This window comes from Anticarsia gemmatalis, chromosome 1 (genome assembly GCF_050436995.1).
Source record: "Anticarsia gemmatalis isolate Benzon Research Colony breed Stoneville strain chromosome 1, ilAntGemm2 primary, whole genome shotgun sequence".
NCBI classification, from domain to species: domain Eukaryota; kingdom Metazoa; phylum Arthropoda; class Insecta; order Lepidoptera; family Erebidae; genus Anticarsia; species Anticarsia gemmatalis.
Genome location: NC_134745.1, coordinates 7,621,824 through 7,644,987, shown reverse-complemented (window position 1 = coordinate 7,644,987; position 23,164 = coordinate 7,621,824). Strand labels below are relative to the sequence as shown.

The window sequence follows — 23,164 nt, the reverse complement described above, 5'->3', positions numbered from 1 at the left end:
TGTATTTTTTTAATGATTGGCATTCATTAAAAAGAACTGAATTTTGTTCTGTTGAAAAAATCTGTAAGTGGTGTTTTATTTTGTAAACTTTTATATTAAATAATGTGACCACAATGTTTTAGTTTCTATTTTTGAGCGAGTATTATAATTTATTCACATTAACCTATTACTGGTAAATAGTTGATTAGGTGTAATTGTAAAAGCATTTTGTAGTTTTTTGTAAAATATATTTAATATTGTTAACAATATATAATATCATTATCGACTTGTTAAATTACTAAAGTAAGGTCCGGTCCCGGCTGCAGTTGTTAGTTATCCACCGCTGGCTTATGTGCAGATCAGATACCACATTAGATCGCCTCAAATGCCTTTCGCCTAGAAGCAGGATATCACCTGCTTAGGTTCTCCCACGGAATAATTAACACAAGAGGAGGGGGCATTTGGGCGTGGTATAACATTATGCCCTTTCCGCTTATGTAAGTTATTTCGGGGGATTTTCCGTATCTATCTATAGTTAAAAAAATCTCCAAGATAAAGATTAAATTATAGTATTAATAATTACGCATGTAGATAATTAAGCAGTTTATTATGGAGGCTTAAGTAAAACGTCGGAAAATAGATAGGTATATAAAAAATAATTTATTAAAATAAATGTTCAAATTCTTCATCTTACACGAAATATTAATGAAATATATAATAGTTACATACAAATAATCTCTTACATTTAGGCAATAATAATAAATACATTACAAAATATTATGACATTATCAAATGTATTTACACTTCGTAAAAAATCAGTCAATAAGCTTTATTAGACAATAACTGTTTACATATTATAATTCTATTGTTAATCCAAATTTAATTTAAAAGGTAAAATAATTTTAAGAAGGGCCTAAATTTCATGTGTATATTAAAAGCGCTAGGTAACCACAGAAAGACTGTTTGGCGTAAAGAGCTGTATTAAACTCTCTCAATCTAAATGACGGAGCGTGATTCCACAAGTTTCAAAATAATTTACTACAAAAACCTACAGTTTAAAACACATAGATTTGATAACTTTAGTCATGCGACACCTAGCGAGATAAATCAGAAGCTTTTCTCTAAAGTATTTTAAGATGTGAGTATCATAAAATACTCCTTAGACGTGATGCGCTTCTCATAAGATAAACAGTGGAAGAGCTGGTCTCAATACGATAGGTACCACTACATATCCATTCTAAAACAAATCATATCAAATATTACAACAATACACAGCCACCTGCAGGCAGCATACTAATGTTTGCACTAAAATGCTGGTAATATCTGCTGTCCAAATTGTATTGTGGAATAATATACATTGGGAATGCTTTTAAAATACCGTTCATTAATATTATTGATATCAATTTTCACATGCATTAAGGAATTTGTGTTATCTCATAAAGAATGTACTTATAAATAAACGACATTATTTTTTATCGGGTTATGTACGATTAGGAATTACATTCAAAATAATTGTGTTGATACTGATAAAAACGATTAGGTACATAAGTATAAACTATTTTCTATTGTTTTTTTATGAAACCAATTTAATGAAGCCGCGAGCACCGTAGGCTCAGAAAGATACTTAGCAATATGAAAAACTAGGCCTATAAGTATGTGTAATTGTTAATAGAAAAGTCATGAAATTTTAGTAGGTACTGGAAAAGCATTTTAGAACGGCTCGTCATTAATTTCTGTCAAAGCATGAATAGGAATGTTTGCAAAATAATACATTTATAACTTGCTTTAGGAAAAGGCTAGGCACCGATAACATAATTTTCAGCCTATTGCGCTTAATGTCGACATCATAAGTCGGCTAAAGTCGGTAATAGGTCTAACAAAAAATAGCACAACACTAATGCGGTCAAATTCAATAAAATTTCTAAAGCAAATAAATTAATAGTAAATGCAACTGAATTTTGGCAGAGATAAGAGATCGATGAATAAAAGTACATATTACTATTTATGTTGTTACCAATAAAATATGAAATTGGATACAAGGAATGCACGAGAGCATATGAGTTTACGCTATAGTGAGTTACATCTGTGCTAACTGTTTACTAAATTATTATTATTACTGTGGTAATTCCACGATATCTGGGATTAGTTTGATCGACAATGCTATTTCTATAGCTTAGCGGCAGATTTCACCACTGATGAGTACGATACTCATAAACTGTAAGATTTCACTATTGATACTTAACTTTACTGGGGGTTGTGGAGGTCAGATAGGCTGTCGCTCCATGTAAAACACTGGTATACGGTTAATCTGGTGAGATTGGAAGCGGACCCCTAGATAGTTGGAAGAAAGGCTAGGCTGATTTAGTTTACTGTAGGTTAGAAAGTAAAGATTTAAACATGTTTAACAGTAGAAAGTAGAGATTTGAAGTCACCTTATTACTTGGTTAGTGCAAGTGTTACAACCGACAGTTAGTTTATGTGGTTACAACAGTTATTAATGGTTGGTCACACCACTACTGAATAAGGGCCATTTTATCAAGAAAAATATGCATTGATTAGCTTATCAAGTGGAAAACTGACAGATAATAATATTGTCATACAGTTGCCGTCACCTGATTTATCAGAGAGGCTATCCGACACTTACAAGTCGCAAAGGTATTAAGGATGACTTAGCATAGTAAGTGTCATTTTGACATTTGTTTACTGTCACTATTTGTCGGATTGGTTATGCCACAGATAGTGTAACTAAATGTTCATAATAGCAAGCTTTAGTTTATGAGAATATGCCAGGGTTGTGTTATTAACTGTCTACATTAACAAGGTGGCTCTGAAGCGCTGTTGACTGATGATAGCGGCGTCGGGACGCAAAGTCCTCGTTGTCATCGTTCAATCTCTCTTGTTCTAACGATATGTCCGCGTGAACTGGGGTCACTACTAACTGCTCGTATTCTAACGGCCTCTTTCTGAAAATACAAAAAGATATTGATTAATTAAAATATATTATTAAGTACTAGAACGAATTAATAAATTGTTTTCCTTATGGATCATGAATATCACAAGGAAATAATATTTTTCAATAATAACACTGTAAGTAGTACAGTTTATATTTCATTGTTATGAAATACAATATGCATTGTTATATTGCGATTTCAGATCATAAACCTATACTTTTATTACAACTCCAACAACTATCAAGGTTAAATAGCTTAATTGTCTTCTCTCAATAAATTTTCACAAAGTCAGTTCAGCAATTTAGACAATTATAATTTAAAAATCTTACCCAATCATCTGCAAGAAGGATATTTTCACCCAGTGAAAGAAGCGGAACTCCGACGCACGTCCCGGTTTGAGTGCAGGATTGGCTGCTCCAATGTACAACCAGAATAGCCACAAAATAGTGAGGCATCCAAGTGCATACCCCCAATGTACCAAAAACATGAGCAGCAACTTAATTGCTACCTGAAATGTGGAAATAATTTACTTATACTATGTCTCATAGAGGCTTGGCGGCAACCATTGCAGATTGAATATTTAGTGCGAATCTAGGTTTTGCCATCAATCTTATTGTGTGGCTTACGTCTCTAGTGTGGAATACAGATATCTTAGGCTGAATAAATAAAAGAATAATGTAATGTAAAAAGTAATTTGTAGTAATTGTTTATGAACATGCTAACATGACAAAAAAAATTGTTGGGTTGGTATATCCAAATCCAGGTTTTACTTTCAGTTTAAGTTGGGTTGTCGATGTTTAAAGGATAGGGGAGTGAGAGGTAATATTTTTACTTACCCCAATCAAAGAGAGCCATCTGTTACATAGATGTGAATACCAATTTTTATTCTTCGAGTGTACACTGACACTAGGCCTGCGACCGTCACCGTTTGCCATGCGTCCATTCATTATAGCTGAGTCCGTGGGCGACGGGGTGAAGTCCTAAAATAATACGAAATACTTTTATTAAAAATATTTCTAAATTAAGTTTTCGGGCTTTTATGCAACATAAATGTGTTACTTAATAGAATTAATTTAATAAATTTAAGATACTTTTAAATTTCATAGTTTAGTATAAATACTGAAATATTTATTCTAATGGGGCTGACCAAAGATCATAGAGTTACAGTTACCTTGTAAAGATTTAAAAATCAAAATCTAAATAGTGCTTGCTGTAATAGTAAGTAAAACAACTTACGCCAACGTTTTTGTGTCTTATTCTTTCAGGGAATAGTAGATCTAAGTCACTTCCTGTTGCTCCATACACTTGAGTGCTATCACGCTGCGAACTACCTTGATACCTAGAATATGTATTTGATATTATATCTTAGGGGATTTTCATGACTTAAGAATATTTTGAAATCTTATATCAAAGTTGTATTCTTGATGATTCATAAGGCGGATTATGATAAAAAAATAACATAAATTAAAAAACCAAATAACATACCTCATTTCACGTCTATGTTGCAAATCAAAAGTTTGTGCGAGAGCAAAGTAGGAATAATCAATACTAGCGTAAGTGATGAGGAACGGCATAGTGACAATGGGTGCGAGCTGATTGATGTCGCCGATTATGATGAACGTGACGGTTACTACGGCCACTACCACCATCGAGTATAATGGCACTTTGTTCGGACCTCTCTGGAAATAATTTAGTACATAGAGCTTGGAGGTAAACCTTATAGGCAGAGACTTAGCTAGGACTCTGTGAAAGCAGTTAGTAAAATTATAAAAAAGGAGATTCTATTTAAGTGGACTATAGATGAACAAATCAGTAATACATTTTGTCTAGTCATAATATTTGACAACCTTCCTTTGTTTGTCAAAGTATGATGAAGCTCGAAGTAGTCTTTGATTCACACACAGAAGGCTATCATTACTCGCTATTCTACATGAGCAGTGAACACGATACGCCGATAGCCTACGATACAAGCGCAATGGAAAATCTACTATATTTGCGGCCTAAGTAACTATATTTAAGATCTCATTAAATTGTGGTATGTACATCTTATGGAGGAGAACGGGTTAGCGCTACTATGAATGAGAAACACACTCCATTAAATTAAAACAGGAAAACCCAACTCACTGGCTTTCAATTATAATAACTAAACGTAAAATAACTATAGCATACTCACTCCATGACCAAGAAATTCAAGACCAGGTATGACTCTCTCGTTGGCGATACTTTGCAACACTCTCGGTGTTCCGTACATAGCACCTAAGCATGAGCTCATAGAGCTTACGTATAAACCTGCTAGAAGCAGAACCGTCACAGCGGATATGTCGGCTGTTATAGAGAAGTTCTTCAACAAACCTTCTCTAGTCACTGTTGCTGCTAGTGTTATTATAAACATCAAATATAAAAATGTGCTGGAAGAGAAGAAATTCCTCATTAGTACTAAGTTATTGTGTATCAATTAATTTTGCCTTTCAAACACAGTGTCTATAGGAGGTTTAATATAATCGGATCTTTCATAAAAATACATAATGACTTTTATTTGAAATAAAGGAAAATAACCATTGAGTTATTAAATTGGGCTATGAATAAAATTATTTTTGTTTTGGACAGTTAAATGCATACATTTTATATCAATCTTACCCAGTGCCAATGGCTGCCAAAGAACCATTAGGTATATTAACTGAGGGGTTCTTCAAGTCACCACTCATATTAATGCCAGCCAGTATGCCCGTGATAGTTGGGAAGAACACACCAAAGCACTTGAACCAGGTATAATTGTCCACATAAGCAGGCCATGTATTATTTGCTATCACTCCTCCTAACCACCCTTTGAATTCATGTTCAACTGGAACAAAATAGTTTGTAAAATTAATTTTAGTATTAGTGTTTTAACTATGATAAGATCTATTGGATAAACATTTTAAAACCATTAGATCATAATCTTTAAGTTTTGATAACAATCTTTTCCATGAAAAAAACCATTAGAAAAAAAATTTAGTTATATACAGGGTGTCCCAAAACTCAACGATAATCCGAGACAGGATGAAAGGCCAAGTCATACCGGTTCTAGGAAAAAAAAAAAAAAAAATTCCATGTCACTTAGTTCAGCAATAATAGACATTTTTCAAAAAAGTTGAAATTCCACACCCTTGCTCGCATTTTCAAGTCCTGTAATCACCAATGTCACAATTTCGCTGTGTTTTTTTGAATTTCGTGATCCTCATTAAATATGCTATTAATCGTGAAACAAATTAATGCACAAAACATTGTTAATTTAATAAAAAAAGTTAAGTTTTAGTGAGTCATAATTCACAAAAATATCTTTAGTTAACTTTGACGCTTCATATTGAAAAATAAATGTACTACACTACCCTTGGCAAGTTATTTCAAAAGTTGGCGCATTTAATCAAGATTTCAAAATGGTGCAATACTTGCCACTTTCTTTGCCATTAAAAATGTTATTTTTTTTGAACGAAGAGTATCCCCGCAGATGGATCGGACGCAGTGGTACAATTTATGGCCTCCTCGTTCCCCCTATCTAAATCCAGTAGATATTTTTTACTGGGAATACATAAAAGAAAAAGTCTATTCGAAATGAATACAAAATCTATCAGAACTTCGCCAGAAAATTGACATAACGTCAGAGGAACTAAATGCAAGGAATTTTGCTTCACTGGTGCAAAGGTCATTTGTAGGGCGTTGCAGAGACCTTGTTCGTGCCAGAGGAAAGCAATTCTTTTTAGTAAAGAGGCAATTGAGTCAGTCCATAACCAATATTTAATGTAATAAACATAATACGTAATAATAATTAAAAAAAAACAATGAACAAACCATCGTTCTTATTTAATTATTCTCCTTAAACTAAAGTAATTCCGAATTGCTTTCCTCTGGCACGAACAAGGTCTCTGCAACGCCCTACAAATGACCTTTGCACCAGTGAAGCAAAATTCCTTGCATTTAGTTCCTCTGACGTTATGTCAATTTTCTGGCGAAGTTCTGATAGATTTTGTATTCATTTCGAATAGACTTTTTCTTTTATGTATTCCCAGTAAAAAATATCTACTGGATTTAGATAGGGGGAACGAGGAGGCCATAAATTGTACCACTGCGTCCGATCCATCTGCGGGGATACTCTTCGTTCAAATAAAAATAACATTTTTAATGGCAAAGAAAGTGGCAAGTGTTGCACCATTTTGAAATCTTGATTAAATGCGCCAACTTTTGAAATAACTTGCCAAGGTTAGTGTAGTACATTTTTTTTTCAATATGAAGCGTCAAAGTTAACTAAAGATATTTTTGTGAACTATGGCTCACTAAAACTTAACTTTTTTTATTAAATTAACAATGTTTTGTGCATTAATTTGTTTTACGATTAATAGCATATTTAATAAGGATCACGAAAGTCAAAAAAACACAGCGAAATTGTGACATTGGTGATTACAGGACTTGAAAATGCGAGCAAGGGTGTGAAATTTCAACTTTTTTGAAAAATGTCTATTATTGCCGAACTAAGTGACATGGAATTTTTTTTTTATTTTTCCTAGAACCGGTATGACTTGGCCTTTCATCCTGTCTCGGATTATCGTTGAGTTTTGGGACACCCTGTATATTTATATTTTTTAAATATTTTAAGTCATATTTATGTATGTAATACTTACGTTTCTCATCAGGTACTACAGTGAATGAACCTACAAAGAAATCAAGAGCTGCTAGTAATATAATCATGAGTAGTGCAAACTGCAACTTCACAACCCATTTGACACCAGCTACATTTATAGTGCCCAGTAGAAGTACAGCAGCTATAGCAAAGCCTCTCGAAGTCCACTTGAAACTGTCACTTTGACCATCATCAATGATAAAACCGGCCATTGATTCACCAAAACCAAATACGTTCAAGGCACATCCCACAGCCTGGAATTGTAATTAAAAAGTTAAATGACATCATTAAATTGTAGCTGTATGTAAATATGACTTGATGATGACATCACATTTCTTTTTAATGTTGTATGTGATGTACTATAACAGGGATCAATTTATTGAAACTGTAGGAAAATTGACAATTAATTTGTTCATAAGTGGGTCAACATTGTCCACAATAGATCTATAATAGCAGTCGTAATTTCTTTTGTAAAGAAAAAAAAAAGAAAATTATAACACACTTATATTTATCATTAAAGTAACAAATACTTGTGTGATATAAAAGTACTATTAAATTTAATACTTACATGTATCATTACAGTAACAAATACTAGAGCAATATAGAAGTAACATTAATTTTAGCTTAATATCATTGTTTTGAGTTAATTTACCTGTCCAAAGCAGTATATCATTCCAAGAGCACCTCCCAATCTAGATCCGAGAGTATGAGCGATCAAGAAATATACTCCCCCACTCTCAATCCTACATCTCTCACATATACCCACAGCTGACAATACTGAGATCAATGCTACAAAGACTGCAAACAGAAAGAAAGATTACTGCATTTATCTACAGGTTTATACAAAACTTTTTCATAGAAAACTAAGAGTTACAGAATCTAAGATTAATATTCCCTTTTAAAAAACCTTTCTTAAATGTTCTCTTATCAAATCTCTTAGTATATGCATACTTGCATAAAGACAGCATACATAACAAAAAGTGGGTAGGTAGAAGGGTACAACATGTTATGTGGGCATAAAAAGTAGAATAGACAACAGTAAAAATATTTAAATAACCACTCATATAAAATTAATGTAATACTATGTATATTTATGTATAACTGTCATGAACATACCTGTAAAAAGTACTATAAATATAGCATTAACTAGGCCAGCTTGTCCCACTATCCAGCCGGACCGCAGAAATACAATAACACCAAATATATTAATAAGGCATGATGTGAACACTCCATCCCAAGTACCAAACAGAACTGGTTGAGATATAAAGAAGTTGGATTTCCACCATGGAACATCTCCCTAAAATAAAAATTAAAAATAAACATTTGATTGATTGAAATTATGTTTATCATTGCATGTTGATCAATAAAATTATTATGATGTCACTTTTTAAGATTAGATAAATAATATGCATACTTTGTTTCAGATGTCTTGTGCAAAATGGTCATTATATTAAAGATTTTTAATAGTGTATTTCAAGACAGTTAGTATTCTTAAATATGAATAGTAATAGCTCATTTATTTGCGGTGTATGGAAACACTCCGAGGTCTAATTTACAGCTTTGTACAGAGTACCTACTGTGCATTTATAGAACACAATACCTAGTAGAAAGTAGGGCTACAAAGAAAGAGTTTTATAGCAAACCTTCGAAGAAACTATACCTGTATATCAGCAAAGATTTCGTTTGCTCCTGAGGCCTGATGTCCACCTGTACCATATTGTGATTCATTGCCTAAATCCACGAAGCCACCTGATTGTCTCCGCATTCGGGCTCTGTCAAATCCTGGTTCATCGCTCCGAAAGCTATCAATATCTAAGTCATTTCTTCTTTGGCGATTACTTTGATCCATCTTAATAAGTTATTATAGTTCACGAATTATTAATTTAAAGGAAACATCTGAACAATATTACTATTTTACTGTTTACTTATCGCTGACAGAAAGTGTTAAAGTTGCGTTCAAGCAACTGCAAATGAAATTTTATTTTCAGATAAGGTGATTTCTTCATGCATCTGAGCATCTCTTTCTTTCTTATGTAAATGTTGCCCGTAATTTTATTACCTTTTAAATATCATGCTAAAAATATCTAATTTTTGCTAAAATGGCAGTAAAAGAAACGTCATACACCTTATAATAGTCTTTGACAGCTCTATGACAGTGACATAAACTTGACAGCAAGTAAGATAAAGCTGGAGATTGCCCGCATGGATAGAAGTATAGCTATTAGCCGATAGATAGCGCTAAACTTAAAATACACAAATTTTGCATATCCCAGTGAAAAATGAATGAAAATAATGTACAGTGTGATAAATATTATTAAAACAGACATCGTATTTTTAAGTGTTCTAACTTGTTCTAAAATAATTACTGTGTTCTAAAATAACATGTATTTCGTCAATAATTTTATTTGGTTTGCTACAAATGAATCGTTTCGAACTCTCTGGGAAAAAAAACATGAGTAATGAGTTTTTTCATGAAGTTATTGCATATAAAACTATTACGCTATTTTTATTTGGGATATGATTGCTCAGTTTACAACTAAGTATTTTGATTTACGGCAAACGTCGTGATCGAGCAAGCGTAAGTCTGCATAGCAGCTCGTGCTTCGTGTAGGGATGCAAAGTTCGATAGGTTCTCGTAGGTTACTTTTAGTGAGCTCGTGTATCCAAATATCGAGCTATTTTGCAGAGAAAAGCATTTATTACAAGTTCATACATACTACATTGCGAAAAGATTTTTTCCCCGACCTCATACAATGCCATCGATACAATCGAATCGCTGACTTTTAAATTACATTGGTTCTTAAAAAGACCACTAGGGGCGCTGATAAATTTTCATTACAAATTCTCTAGATTCCGATTCGGCTAAATCCAGTATATTTAGTCAGCATTGGAAGAATATAAGTCTCTAACGTGGGATTTAATTCGATCTGTTATATTGACTTGGTATGTTAATAAAAACACAACTTTTTTAGTGCATATTGATAGATAACCGATGTATGTTCTCAGAACTCCGTCGGAATAAGTATTTTTTTATTAAGCTTGATTAGACTTTAATCTTGCAAAGGTTACATTGCAATCAATACCTTCACTGTACCTTCTGATCTTACAGTTAGCTTCTATCAGTGCGTAGATGGAGACCAATTCTATCTGGAATTAGATTTTTTATAAGCATTTTGCGACTAGGTACATTCGAGGTAAGTATAGGTACTTGTTTAATATATGCCTAGGTTTTATATTTTAAGTTTTTTTGTTTGAACTTAATAATCTCACGGATTAATTAAATATCTTGGAGAAAATCACACACAGTCTATGATTCTCTTCTTTTCTAGGACAAACTGATTAGAGAATGTTTTTTTTTCCAGAAGGAACTTCCTCAAGTGTTTCAAGCAAAACGTTATAAAATTGAAATACACGAAATCTCTAGCAGATACGTAGGTAATAATAATACCAAATGGAATAAATGCGTAAGAGGCTTCTGTTCTGCGGTTAAAAATAATTTGGGCGATTGGTAACTTGGAAAATAATTGACAGTTTTCTTTAAATCTTTCTATGTATCTTATAAACTTGTTATTCCAGCCACTAGGCTCCAAAAAATAAACAAATCCTTCAGAGGTCAATGTGTGCGATTCTACAATAAAATCCCTAGTGAAATCAAAAATTTAAGCTTCAATAAATTTAAATTAGTTATTAAACGCAACTTATGTTTAAAAGGCTATTATACTGTTAAAGATTATTTGGACGATAATAAAGCTTGGGACTGTGCTGCTTCTACCAAGTCTGTTTCAAATAATGTACTAATGTTTTAATGTACAATGTTTTACTGTGTCCTACCAATAAGTTTCCTTTTGAAGATTATTACAATTTTTATTAGCTTAAATTTTAAATTAGATTTATTTACAGCTTTTTTTTGAGTGTACACAGTAAATCATCAAATCATCTTGTATCAAGCAAATTGACATTTTAAAAGAGCAAGCCGTGAGTTTCTTGCCGTTTCTTCTCACGAGCAACCAGCTTTTCCGAAACGGACAAAAGAAATACAAATACGTGACTATTTCAAATACTTTGTAAAAAGTTTACGAAATAAAGGATATTTTGAATTTGAAAATTTGAATTATGAATAATATCATTTAATTGTTTTTTTTCTCAATCCTCCACTTTACACATTAAATTAATAATTTAAAATTGTAAGAAATATATTGACTTACTAAAAAGAGGGAGCCGTTTCTTCACGAGTTTCTCCGAATCGTTAAAAAATCATAACTATCTATTTTAAATACTTTGTATAGTTGTAAGTTTACGAAATCAAGAATATTTTTGATTTGAAGTAGATATTTGACTAATATTATTATTCATTTTTAAAAGCTACCTGCCTATTCAACAACAACTGATTGAGTTTAAATTTGTCGTTTATGTAGGTATTAGGTACATTAAGGGGATATACACTACTAATACATAAAAAGGCTATATGGTCAAAGCAGGAAGAAATTCCTATATAATTTCTCTAATGTAATTACTTACTTAAATCAGAAATACGAGCATTTATATGTTGGATTCAATCAGGAATTTTTAGTTTGTTTTCTACTTAAGCAAATACCTACCAATGTTACTACTAACGCTAAAGTAGAGTTGCAGCCTACATGCATAAATATTAATACAATTTAATTACCACACAACTTTTTCTTGTCAGGAAAATCTACATCGTAAATATCATGTGAGTATACTATACAGGTTCGCCAGGTTCATTATAAACTTCGTCAGGCATAAGAAACAACCCTTACGAACCAAGGAAATCCCTTAACTTTGAATAAAAAGAAAAAACATACGTGATTGAATATTATTAATAAATATTAAAAGACATGTCCCTTCCGTACCCTTAACATATGAGTAGATAATACTAAAAATAGTACGAACCCGTACCGTACTTATTTCCAGAAATTATTTTCTCCCTTTTTGACGAATATGGTGACGTCGTATATACATATAAGGTCGGGGAAAAAGTCTTTTCGCATTATAGTATGTATGAACTTGTAATAAAATCTCTTTGGCTTCAAGAATCACAAATCAGTACACGGTTCATTAGGTTTCTTTCAGTGAGCTCGTGAGACACCGAAATATCGAGCTTTTTTGTGTAGAGAAAAGATTTTATTACAAGTTCATACATACTATAATGCGAAAAAACTTTTTCTCCGACCTAATATAAGGTAACGCCTACGCAATTATGTCAAGTCACCTCTTGAAGAGCCATCGATTACATTTAAGATTGACAAAATTGTTGTACCTAGTGGCAACCTATTTTTGTATTTAAAAAAAAATCATAAAGCTACAAAACAACACTGCAAGTCTAGAAGTATTTAGTTATATATTGTTGAAATTAGAGTCTTGTATACAAAGTTTGCGAAGAAGAAAAATACTTATACAAAATTCAGAATTTGGAACATCAGTGACCTGTATGCTAATGAAGCTGACGGTGGCCTTTTTGATTCAGCTAGTTTATTTTGGATATACGCAGAATTTTGATTTATAATAATATACATAAATCGTGCAAGCCAAGTAAGTCTCTTTACTAAGAGGTCCATATATGTATGTATTTAGTAATTTCGGAAAAAATAATTACTTATATGATTAAGAGGTATTAATGTTATTACGTATGTATTTTTTCTCTCTGGTCTCTGCCTACCCCTATGGGAAAAAGGTGTGTGTTTTATGTATGTGTGTATGTATGCAATCATTTTAATTCTCTTTGCTTAAGTTCTGAAGCGTAGCTAACAATTATTAATTTTAATTTTCTGCAACAAATTAACTCGCGAAAAAGTTACAGCGCATTTTCATAATTTTGTCTGATATTTAATTATTTACTAAATATTTGAAATAGTAGTGTCCATTCATAAAAACTAGCATTCAATTTAAATAATGCTAATCAAGATACTGAATTTTACAAAAATAACATGCAGTAAATTCTTGTAAAAAACTGTAAATAATTTCAAAAGCTTCGAATTATTGACTTCTAAGTCCTGCATTAGTTTTTGTACTGATAAATTGGATATAGGTAGTTCATAGGATCATTGCAATGCCACGATTATGATTATTTATGATTTAAATAAGTTAATTTAAATGTTTTACCTAAAACAAATAATTTGAGTTTCTGGGCCATTTTCCTTTATCAATAAGAATATTTGTCGTCGTTTAATAACCCGCAATAAGTTAAAAGAATTGAAACTGACCTTGATTTTGTAAAATAATTGGGGTTTAATTTAACTTAATAAATCTTTATAAAGTTTCTGAGAATAAAAGTTAATTAGCAAAGGCTGAAACAATGTAGGCAAACTGTTAAAGCCTTACTGACTTGCAGATATTTAGTAAGTATTTTATGAATACAATATTAGAGATAAATTAATAGACAACGCGAGCTTTAAACTAATATATTTCGAAATGAATATAGTCCAATTTATATTATTACGCTGTAACATTGAAGACATGATTTAAAAATCGACGTGTCAGTACTAGTAGTAAAAAAGATGGGATCAAGATATGATTACGATGTCCCCCGCCACCCCCTCCCCTCGTAACCTTATTACACATTTAAAACAAAACGTAAACTTAAGTTACGATTATGAATATTATGATGAAGTTTGGCGGATAAAGTGGAGAATATTCCTGACCTATATTTTACAAGTTAAGCTGAGTCTTACAACAGTATCGTAAAATTTATTCAGTAATATTACAATTTACCCGAAAAGTACATAACATTGCAGAAAGGTAAATTGGTAGGTAAAATATCCCGGAGTAGGGTCGGTACTTCGACATGGTTTCGGGCGCTATCTTAATCGTCCAGCCTTTAAGCATATTTATGTAGCAATAAGTTATCAGAAGCCTAATTACGGCCGCGAAACCACCTGTCCGCTATCATCTGTACATAGGCCTTCGCATATACTTCCGTGCGTCTTACGCGCGGTCCCACCCCCGGGGCGCGATTGGTCGGCGAGGTGGGTGCGCGCGCAGCGGCCCTCCTCGCAGCCGGGTGTGAGACGCTGCGACTCCGAAGGAGCCGGTCGCGACCGCGATGTGCAGCCGCGGACAGTTCAGTCGCGACCACGTCGCCACGTTGCCGTCGCTCACCACACACGCCACGTCGTCACCGCCGTCGCGCCGCCGACGCGATCGTGCATTTCATATTTTCCACAAAACTAACATTATAATTCGGGTTTTATTTATCGATACGATATCTAAAAGTACTTTTAGATTTTTTAACAGTAGTATTCGACACTTTCCAAACTTTTTAAAAACTTTTGAAAAAGTTTAATTAGTGATATTAGAGATTTATAAAAGATATTATTGGTGATGTGATATGGCTAGGCGGCGACAGCATAAAAGTTGCGTAGGGGTGCAATGCGCGCGGTTCACGGTGACAGCGTGCGCGTGGGCATGCGCGCTGCTCGCTACTGTCGCTGCTGAGGCTCATGCTGATGTTGACACATCCACCGGACTCGGCGACAATACACTCACCAATTCAGGTATCTTTAATTCTTCTTAAAATTGTAGCCCTAATTTGAAAACTTTCATACCTATACCAAACCTGAACCTATTTCATCGGATCTCGTTCACAGTATGAACATTTGTAACTAAGCTTAACGTTTCTATTAGTAGCAAAAATTGGTAAGTATATTAAACATGATATTATACTTCTGGTATGTATGTCCATAGGTACTGATAATAAATTGGGTTCAACTTACTTGCCTTAACTTTGTTTGTATTTTACTTAATTTAATTACATACTCTATTTTGTTGAGGGTATTGTACGCAATATGCTTGGGAAATACTGATAACTTGTTGCAAATAAACATAAATAATGAGATGACGCGTTACATAGATAATTAATCAAATAAATATAGCTCAAAAGGTTATAGGCTATCTAAAATAGGTAATGCGTTCTTACTTAGCATTTAGTTAGTTAATATACTTATTCCATTGGTTCCAACTCATAGGAGAGCCTATAATATTAAATATTCAATGACTTAAAATAAATCAGTATTAAAATTAATAAAGTGCATAAGTAAATGAAATAAGTAAAGTTATAAATTTTGCAGCTGAGGTAGAACGGTCGTGTATTGTTTTCCGTTTTCTAAATAAATATATTAATAAATTAGTTATGTACATAAATAATACATTTTATTCCTAGCTTTCTTAGTATTTATATTTTATACGCGTTTTGATCATTCATCATCCCGCCTGCACAATTTTGAAGAAGCCTAGGAGAATAATAATATTATTAGGCCTGCCAAATTTATCTGAATCGGTTTAGCTTATGGCGGTCAAAGTCTAAAAACAGACAGACAGTTCGTTTGGAGTACTAAGTAGATCTAGATTTATTATAAGTTATTATTGTTATAATGTTCTTATACGCGAGAAACTAGATTTTATTATTAAGTTATTCAATCTTACATTCAGAGAGACATTATAAGGGCATTATTGAGCATTTAAATACTTTTAAAATAATACAAATATTTATAAAACCGCTAGACTTGTTAAAATGAATTTATTAAAACAAATATCGTATTACCACAAAAAAGATATTTCTGGGCCGACTTTTCTGTATTTTAATTAAAATAACAGTTGGAAAGTTTTAAAAATATTTCGTATTTCATAAAAAAATACACAAGGCTACATCCATTTAAAATGCAAGGTAAAGCAAGTCAACATTATTATCATCACAGTGTCAGACACATATTTTTGTACTTGGGTGCAAATTGTATCAGATTTTTCATCGTTTAATTTATTACTGTGACGACTAGATATATAATTACGGCGTAATCATTTGCTCTCCTAGTTATTCCTCTTTGAACGATTGCTGCATAATAAAACAATAATAAAATAACAACCCGAAGACATGTAATATATCTTATATTACGAAAAAATATGTATAGGTGTATGCTACAGTCATTGAAGGTTTAAAACACATTGTAAGGAATATGTAAACTAAGTAAGTCTTCAAAATAATAATTAATGTAGAAAATAATCTTGTTATAATTTGATAACCCTCTTTATTAGTGTCAATATTGTATGTGGCTTCCAGTATGAGTTGGGTCAAGCCACGGCTTGCACGAAACTCATAATATTAGATTTAAAACCAAATATTAAAGCTAAAACGTATTCATTACCGATATAATTAATATATTTCTCAATTTTCTATGTATTTTAGTCGGTGACGTACTTTTTATGTCTGTCTATAATCTTCAGTTATAAATTAGTTTAAACCATTTCACTTAAATGTAAAAAAGTGTTTAATGCTGATATCATTATATCGCTCTGAAGACAGTATTATTTAAGTGCAATCACCAGTTCTTTTTATTTCTTATATCTCATGCAGAAAATAGTTACTGTTTCAGAAACAAATGTTAATACAACTTAGAGTTATTAAATACTTTAATTTAAAATACTGTCGCATCGTAAAATAATATTGTCACTTGTAATAAATACAAGAAATGCACGCCGAAGATAACTACAAGAAAATAGAAATGTATTTTGCCATATTTTTTTATAATTTTGCCGACGATGTCCTTTTTGTGAAACATTTTCCAGCTACATTTTTTAGGAAAAAGAACACAAATACGGTATGTAACCTTCGTAATTATTATCATTTCTATATACTAATTGTAAAAATAATTATTTGATTAGCTAAACACATTCCTACGCTGATAAGAATCTGATGGGTTAAAGCAATAAAAACAGCTTCATTTTAATATATTGTAAAAGTATTCAGCATAATATGTTTAAATTTATTCTGGAGTAAAGAAATACTTAAAATAATATGTGTATCAAAGCTAGATATTAAAATGTCTTTTACTCACGGTGATCTTCAAAATATGTCTTTATAATGTTATTTCGTAAAAAAGTATTTGGTTTGTGCCTAGTGGAAAATTTTCTGGCAGCAATTAATTTCGTATGATTAAGCAGCATATATTTACGTATCATTTTAAAGAAATAATTATAAGACAATAAAGTATCTCATTACTTGTCTTAATTTGAGTCAAAAATACAAAATCATATTAATATTATGAATATAGAACCTACATTATTTTGTTTAGAAGCTATGCCTGAATGCATTCATGGGTGCTGCATTTCAGTGTAATATTTAAAGTGGTAAAATAATACTACTATTATAATTATCCAAGTTATGAACAATTTTTTGTACTAAATTTCATCAGAATCTGTTTAGTAGTTTCCCGTACAGTCTAGTCTGAAGGGCATTTTCCATAAATTAACATTTACTAGTACAGGTACCAAGTCTCTCAAAGGTTTATCTTATATTTTTAATATTGATTGTAAAAGTGAAAAATTGTACTACCTTTGTAGAGAAATAAATACTTATATTTATTTATTTAAAATAGACATAAATCTACTGATTTTCTAAAGGAATCCTAAGTTTACCTAACCGAAATATAGGAGCATTTTTATAGCAAAGTGTATGGATAAATGTAGCTATACAAAGTATCGTATAGCTGTATTTTCGGCCGCTTACGGAGTTATCATTCCGTTATTCTAAGAGAACGGTGGGCGGATACTAAATAGAACAACACCTACTATGTACTCCTTATTTATGTACGTTCTCGTCATCAAACAAATCTTGATTGACAGAAAAAAATTAGAAACCGCCTTGTATTTTTTGTGTCGAAAAAATGTTATCAAAGATTGAAAATTTAATGTACTGTGAGCTATTTCGTTCTCAAACTCAAGTTTTGATATTATCGAAAGGAATATTGTTGAGTTTGTATTGAAAAAGTCTTTAATATATTTTGTGAAGTTGCTATTAAATGTATGATATCAGGGCTAAGCTGTGGATTATAGAGCCATGTAAGAAATCTAGATTAATCTAGACAAAATCTTAGTCTACAAAATGTTTTTAAGCTTTTTGGACATAGGTACATTAATATTACCAAAATAGTAAAGTTAAATTTAACGCATGATTGTTTCACTATTGGGTAAGATTCTTCTCTCGAAATGAGCGAGGGGTCAAGCCTTGAGTCCTGCACGCTGACCAAGTGGGGACTTTGCATTCCTTCAAAAACTGTTAAAGAACTCTCAGCCATGCAAAGTTGCATCACAATAATTTTCTTTACCGATAGAACAAGTAAAAATTCCTAACAAATAATTTCGAAAACTCATTGGTGAACTCTGGCATGGCAAAACGCATGTTTATACCATTCAGCTATCACTGCTCGGTTAGAATACCATACTGTAATGAAGCGCAATACGAAACTAATTAACTTATGCGGTTATTTTGCAGCCAACAAATTATTTTGCAGAGTATTAAGCAACATTTAACGTATTGGTGTCGCGGAGGACTTTAAAGGCATAGAATTGCCAGTAAATTTCTACTTATGATATTGAGTCTAAAAATTGAAGCAATTTTTCTGTACACTACTGCGTATGCGCTACATAACTTTACGATACATCTTATCATACATGTTATATAAGTGTTTAGCGATTGCTTTTCCATTATTTAGCACGTGACTTAATCTCATCATGAATTTACTTAAATCCCTTCAAGCATTCGCATATTAAATCACTTTTACAGATATATTTTGTTAACGTCTATAGACGCCAGATAAAAAGTTAAGCAAAATGACTAAAATAAAGAAAACGGCTGAACGAATTACTGTTGTATTTGGGTTTGAGGATTCAGATAACATGTTATTATTCCTATTACATGACTTGTATTTCCCAGAAGTATAACTTGGATCTGTGTAATGCAAGGTTTACCTCACCAATCTAAGAAGGGAGAAATTTGACGTCAAGAAAGACAAAAAATCCCGGTGCTTTTCTACAATAAATAACAGGCTAAGAGGAAAATGTACTAGATTTGATAAATAAAGGAATTGCGCAGCTTGAGAAACTTCTGTCTTTGATACTTTGTTATTACAAAGACTGGAACTAAAATATCAAGTTATACCAGACCGTAGTAAAATGAACTTAACCAGAAACGATTACAGTTTCATTCTGGCAATGAAAACACACACAATATAGATACAGAGCATAACAGAAATGACCTGAATGTATATCGGATCTATTGTAACATGGTATTACAAATTCTCCTTTTCAATAACGCAACAATTAACGCAACATGAAATCGTGTTAATAGTTGGGGCTCGTGCATCAGATAGCCAGACATGGTGATGCCAGTAATTTGGCCAGTCATAAATTACTCGTTTAACTGAATTACGCGAGTTGAAAGCATTCCACTACTGTCGAATGCGAACCATTTCCATTCCCATGCAACTCTCGCGCGACCACTGATATGCAGGCATCCGTCGCACTTCACAAATGAGCTTTGGATCAATGAAATTACGTTTGCGAGTCATTTGCCATCAATAACGTGCCAATCTTAATATACGGGATCACGGAACATCACGGAACATCACGGTCGATGGTAATGTGATTCGTGTACTCGTTCACTTTGTTCTTTGTGTCAATGAATTGGTGGTTCTTTTACCAATAAACTGTGATAACGCGTGACTGGGAAATATATCGGCTGTGCGTTACAATTTATTAAAAATTTTGTTTTGTATAATTTACTGTTATTAATAATTATTTATGGATTTAATTGCAGCTGTACAAAGCATCTTAACAAGAAGCATGACGAAATATAGTTTTTATAATGTAATATTTCGTTTTCTAGGTAATTAAGGCATCTTAAAATTAGATTTCCACCTCATTACATAAACGGTAGCTAAAAAGGTAGCTTTTTTCAAGTTCCGATTTGACCACTACTTGTTCGAAATATAGTTTATTTCAAAAAAAACATCTTAGCGTAGCAAGGGCTACGCCAGTCGTAGCACCGGTAGTACTTTGCTACGCCTGTTATATTGCTGTGTATGTTTAGGTGTTATAATATAAACCAGATATATTTATAGAATAAGATTTTCTTAACCTTAAATCTTTATATTAATATTCTTAATAATAAAAAATAGGATTATTGTACCTTAAAAAATATTAGTAGGCAACTTTCAAATTTCTAAATGTAGATGGCGTTACTTGTTATCTAAGTGAAAGTGGAATAAAATAAGTTTGTCAAAAGCTCCAAATAAAAACATCATTGAGCGAATAAAAAAAAGATACAGTTAGACTTTTTTGAGGCACATTGGTCATCAGTAAAATTACTCATCAAAATTACTTACTGCTGTTATAACAGTAAAATAAAAATCAATGTTCTTAAAAATACAAGTTCAAGTAAAATAAATTATATTATTTTTTGAGGAAAATGTAGCCTATGTTCAACCTTGCTCCAGCTATCTTCATAACAAATTTTATGAAAATCGGGTCAGCGGTAACAGGCAGATAGACAGACAGACTATACTTATACTTTTAATAAGGATTTGTATGCGACTCTTAATAGGTAGGTAAGCACATTTGAGCAGTACTCTACACCATTGATTTAATTTGCCACACAAACGCATTAACCTTGGGCTACTGGTCTCCCTATTAATTAAAATTCAGAGATCAGAGGGCAATTCCCCTTGTCGCTTTTTTGTGCGCTCACTGTAATGAACTTGGGTAAAAGGTCAAGGGTGATCATAATACTTTTGAAAGTGTACACGCAGGTGCACAAGTGTGCAAAATATTCATAACTAGCTGACCCGTGCAACTTCGCTTGCGTCACATAAGAGAGCCATGATTTTTCCCGTTTTTGTAACAATTTTCACTGGTGCTCTGCTCCTATGGGTCGAAACGTGATGATATATAGCCTATAGCCTTTCTCGATAAATGGGCTATCTAACATTGAAAGAATTTACAAATCAAACCAGTAGTTACTGAGATTAGCGTGTTCAAACAAACAAACAAATAAACAAACTCTTCAGCTTTATAAAATTAGTATAGATGAAAAATTTATTAAAGAAGCTACCTGTTTAAAAGCAAAAATGGGTGACAAGCTTACTTATTATTTTGCAGTTAGAAGTGTTATTTTATTTTATAAGATTATGCAAGTTATACTTGATAGTATGCAAAGGCGTATGAAATACATCCGCGTTTTGCAATTTACAGTTTAGTTAGTAGTTTAGTTCTATGTAATACGACCATAAATAATCCTATTGCTATGTACCTTGCAGGCAACTAACCATAATATTCAAATATATTAGGAAAACCTAAAAAAACGCTGTCCGAGCCAGAAATCTAATCAGAAACTAATTAGTACTTATGATAATTCTGAATTTCAAACGATCTGGGAAATTGATTTCGTAATGTACAGACGTTTTAGTCAACTGATGCTAATATTTTAACCTTGGATAGACTACACGTAGCTTAACTAGTGTAAATAAATTGTAATAAAAAAGTATCTTTGTTGTGCGTAGCGTTTTATTAGAAAAGGATACCTGCTTTGATACTACCGGTACTCTAGGCTTACCCCTACAAAATAAGTCAGTTTGAACTATTTTTGTAAAAATGATTACCAATAGGGAAACATGTCCATTCTCATGTTATGTTCGTCATTTTGTTAAGTGCGGTTTGAAGAGTAGAGTTATTCAAGTGTTGTCACCTACGCGTGTACGCGTATGTATACGGTAATTGGTACGCGACTTATTTTTTACTTTCAACATTATTTTTCTATGATAAGGAAGACAACTTAATAGTAGAATAAATTTAAATAGAAATTAAAGTTTTATTTTACACATATTTATATGAGACTAAAAAATTCGATAACAACAGTAACAGCTCAAGAATCTTGAAATATTTTACAGCTCCTAGTAAACCTGAACAGCTCTTGCAACGTACGACATTTAAAAGCACCCGATGCAATTATTCCACAGTTGAGTTTCCATTCATGGAAGTTACTCGGCCTGAACTACCGATAACGGAGAATAGTGTAACGAATTAATCAAAATTTCACCTCGGGGCCTAATATGAGTCATGATTTCTGGTGGCGAACAATGGAGGTGGAGGCGCACTCGAACCGAAGTTGAATCACTACGTACATTCGGAGAGTTCCTTTGTTACGGAACCGAGTAATGAAAGCGCTAGCTGATAATAATTTACGAACAGCAGAAGTGTCGCTGTTTAATGGCGAAAATAGGGGTCCGAGGAGCATTCCAGCGCGGGAGCGGGCAGGAGCGGGCTGGAGCGGGCGGCGACTGACAACCGCGCCGACAGCAAACTAAAATAATTATCATCATTGTCCCTGGCCACGGCGAGCGCTTTAATTGTTCATTTACATTTGCAACGATGATACCAGTTCCGAACTATTTCGCTCGGCGTTTATTTTACTCTCGCCCGTTCCGCTGCCGTGTTATTGTTCAGAGTTAATGGTCTGAAAAATAGAAATGATTCGCAATTTGTATCATGTTATTGTTGTACGTAACTTATTACTATAATAACTTAATTTGTCAGTATGTGGAGATTTATGTTTATGGAAGAAATTCATTGAAATAAGAACTTGTTGTACTAGTTTTATAAGTTGATGTAGGAACTTATACAGGCCAGATCACTTGCAATATATCTTACCATCTTATCTGAGCTACATTTTTATATATATCGTTTTTTTTTGCGTATGCTATAAAAATATGTAGGTAAGCAGTCAGATTTGTAAAGT

General features: G+C 32.6%; 2 protein-coding genes across 2 annotated transcripts in view; one reads left to right on the top strand and one right to left on the bottom strand.

The window, feature by feature from the left end:
* Positions 1-568: 568 nt before the first annotated feature.
* On the bottom strand, positions 569-9,606 carry LOC142973835 (solute carrier family 12 member 8). The gene is made up of 11 exons (XM_076115861.1): positions 9,245-9,606; positions 8,701-8,881; positions 8,237-8,382; positions 7,586-7,838; positions 5,568-5,772; positions 5,104-5,338; positions 4,416-4,609; positions 4,167-4,269; positions 3,767-3,910; positions 3,260-3,438; positions 569-2,942 (listed from the first exon to the last, which is right to left on the bottom strand). Exons 1-11 carry the CDS (start codon positions 9,431-9,433, stop codon positions 2,780-2,782), a joined length of 1,992 nt encoding a protein of 663 aa, XP_075971976.1. The 5' UTR covers positions 9,434-9,606; the 3' UTR covers positions 569-2,779.
* A 5,033-nt stretch (positions 9,607-14,639) lies between these two features.
* Positions 14,640-23,164, top strand: part of LOC142973827 (lachesin-like) — a 66,921-nt gene continuing 58,396 nt past the window's right edge. Inside the window, exon 1 of the mRNA XM_076115854.1 lies at positions 14,640-15,095. Coding sequence (XP_075971969.1) covers positions 14,930-15,095 — 166 coding nt within the window. The 5' untranslated portion in view covers positions 14,640-14,929. The remainder of the gene's footprint in view (positions 15,096-23,164) is intronic.